General features: G+C 31.2%; 1 protein-coding gene across 1 annotated transcript in view; it reads right to left on the bottom strand.

Annotated features, from left to right (window-relative positions):
* LOC105619985 (laccase-1-like) overlaps nt 1-1587 on the bottom strand; it is a gene marked incomplete at its 3' end in the record, with an annotated part of 13031 nt that extends 11444 nt beyond the window's left edge. The window contains exon 1 of the mRNA XM_012201496.1: nt 1482-1587. Coding sequence (XP_012056886.1) covers nt 1482-1587 — 106 coding nt within the window. The remainder of the gene's footprint in view (nt 1-1481) is intronic.
* Between the last annotated feature and the right edge of the window lie 216 nt (nt 1588-1803).

Below are 1803 nucleotides of genomic sequence, written 5' to 3'. Positions count from 1 at the left end.
AATAATAATAAATAATATGTNTATTATTATATATATATATATATATATATATATATATATATATACCTGTTATGTAATGCTGACGTATATTTAATTATTAATTTTTAGAATGTAATTAACATAATATATATATATATATCCTTATAAAGTTTTTAAATAATTTATATTATTATATTAATAATGAAAACGTTTTGTTAAAGAAATTTTTAAAATACCTCTCTGGCTACTTGCCAGTGAAAGTTCAGAGAATGCTCAAGAAACATACTATGATTTACGAAACAAAATTTTAGAAATATCGATTTAATTTTCTAATATATTTCGTTTGTGTTTTGTTATTTAATGTAAATATTTTCTTAACGAGAAATGTGAGCAACTTTAATATTAAACATGGCATTAAACCCGCATCGTTTACGTATATTAAAGTCGGGATTACGCGAAATCAATCGAGAAAAAAAATTCTGGAATGTACAGCACGTGATATTAGCGAAATAACGAAAAATATCAACTTTTTTTGTATGCTAACAGAACAATTAATAATATTCAACTTTCGCGTTACAATCTCAAAGTGTCTTTAAATTTTTGTAGTGGAAATTGTATAGAGATACCCAGGAATTTGAAGGATATAATTTAGTTTATATTATTTAAAGGCTTGATGCCTAATTAATCTAATGTAAGATTAACTTTAATCTGATCGGTTTAACTTACTCTTTCTTATCTTCTTTTAATTCTAAGAATTCAACATTAAAGTTAATCTTATATTAGTGGAATTGAAATCTTAACTTAATAATAACTAAAAGCATTAGTCAAGCAATATCAAAATAATTCATAATTTTATCTAATTATTGTTGCATCAAAATAATGCATAAATTTTACATATATACATTTTAATTGCTGTGCATCCGATAAATATCACTAAAATTAAAAAACAAGAAAGATGCGTCGATATTTTTCAAATATCAATCTCTTTAAATTAATCTTCTTTAAATTTCGATTTGCGATACAAAAGCAGGATATTTTTTAACTATTGTACTTCCAATCGTTTTCTTAAGAGAGGAAAGACATGCCACTTACCGCATCGCACTTTGAATCACAGTTAATAATTCCAAACACTGCAATAATCACGGGAGGAAAACGAGCTGACGAGATTAATGTACAAGAATAAATAATTCACACTATTGCAGAAAATACTTGACACGCGTCGCCGGGCGTTCAACTCTCCTGGTCACGACCGAGATTCGGACGCACCATGCTATGCATGCGTTTACATTGAACGGAAGTCGCGTCTCTTCTCTCGTCTTTGTGACGAAACGTACGACACACGTTTTACGTGGATGACGCTTTACAGAAGACTGGACCGGCGTCACGCGCATTCGCTCTTCTATATGATAGTATAAGAGAACTGCAGGAGGTCTTCTCCTCTCCTGTGATGATCGTGCGTACCCCACAAGAGTAACCACCACGAGAGGGGCCTTCTGCCTTACCTGTAGTCAGATCAGGTATAAACGCACGCACAATGACGATGACGTAAAATTGTAGAATATTCATAGATTTTTTTCTCTTTTCTACAGAATTCTCAAGTTGCCCCATCTGAGTTTGTTGCTCAGCTCGTAACCAATAACTATGTGCTCCGTTTTCCCCGAAACTGAATTCGTCAGTGGACTTTCCACTTGTTACCCGAAGTACTCGCTGATCAATGTACACGTATGCACAATTAAAAGTATATATAGATATGGCGGAGTAAAATTAAGATCGGTATATCCCCTGTATATACTTACATCTTCTAATAAAAAATTAATAGTTATG

The sequence above is a fragment of the Atta cephalotes genome, assembly GCF_000143395.1.
Source record: "Atta cephalotes unplaced genomic scaffold scaffold00023, whole genome shotgun sequence".
NCBI classification, from domain to species: domain Eukaryota; kingdom Metazoa; phylum Arthropoda; class Insecta; order Hymenoptera; family Formicidae; genus Atta; species Atta cephalotes.
The sequence above is the reverse complement of the archived record's forward strand: the minus strand, read 5'-3'. Positions and strand labels throughout refer to the sequence as shown.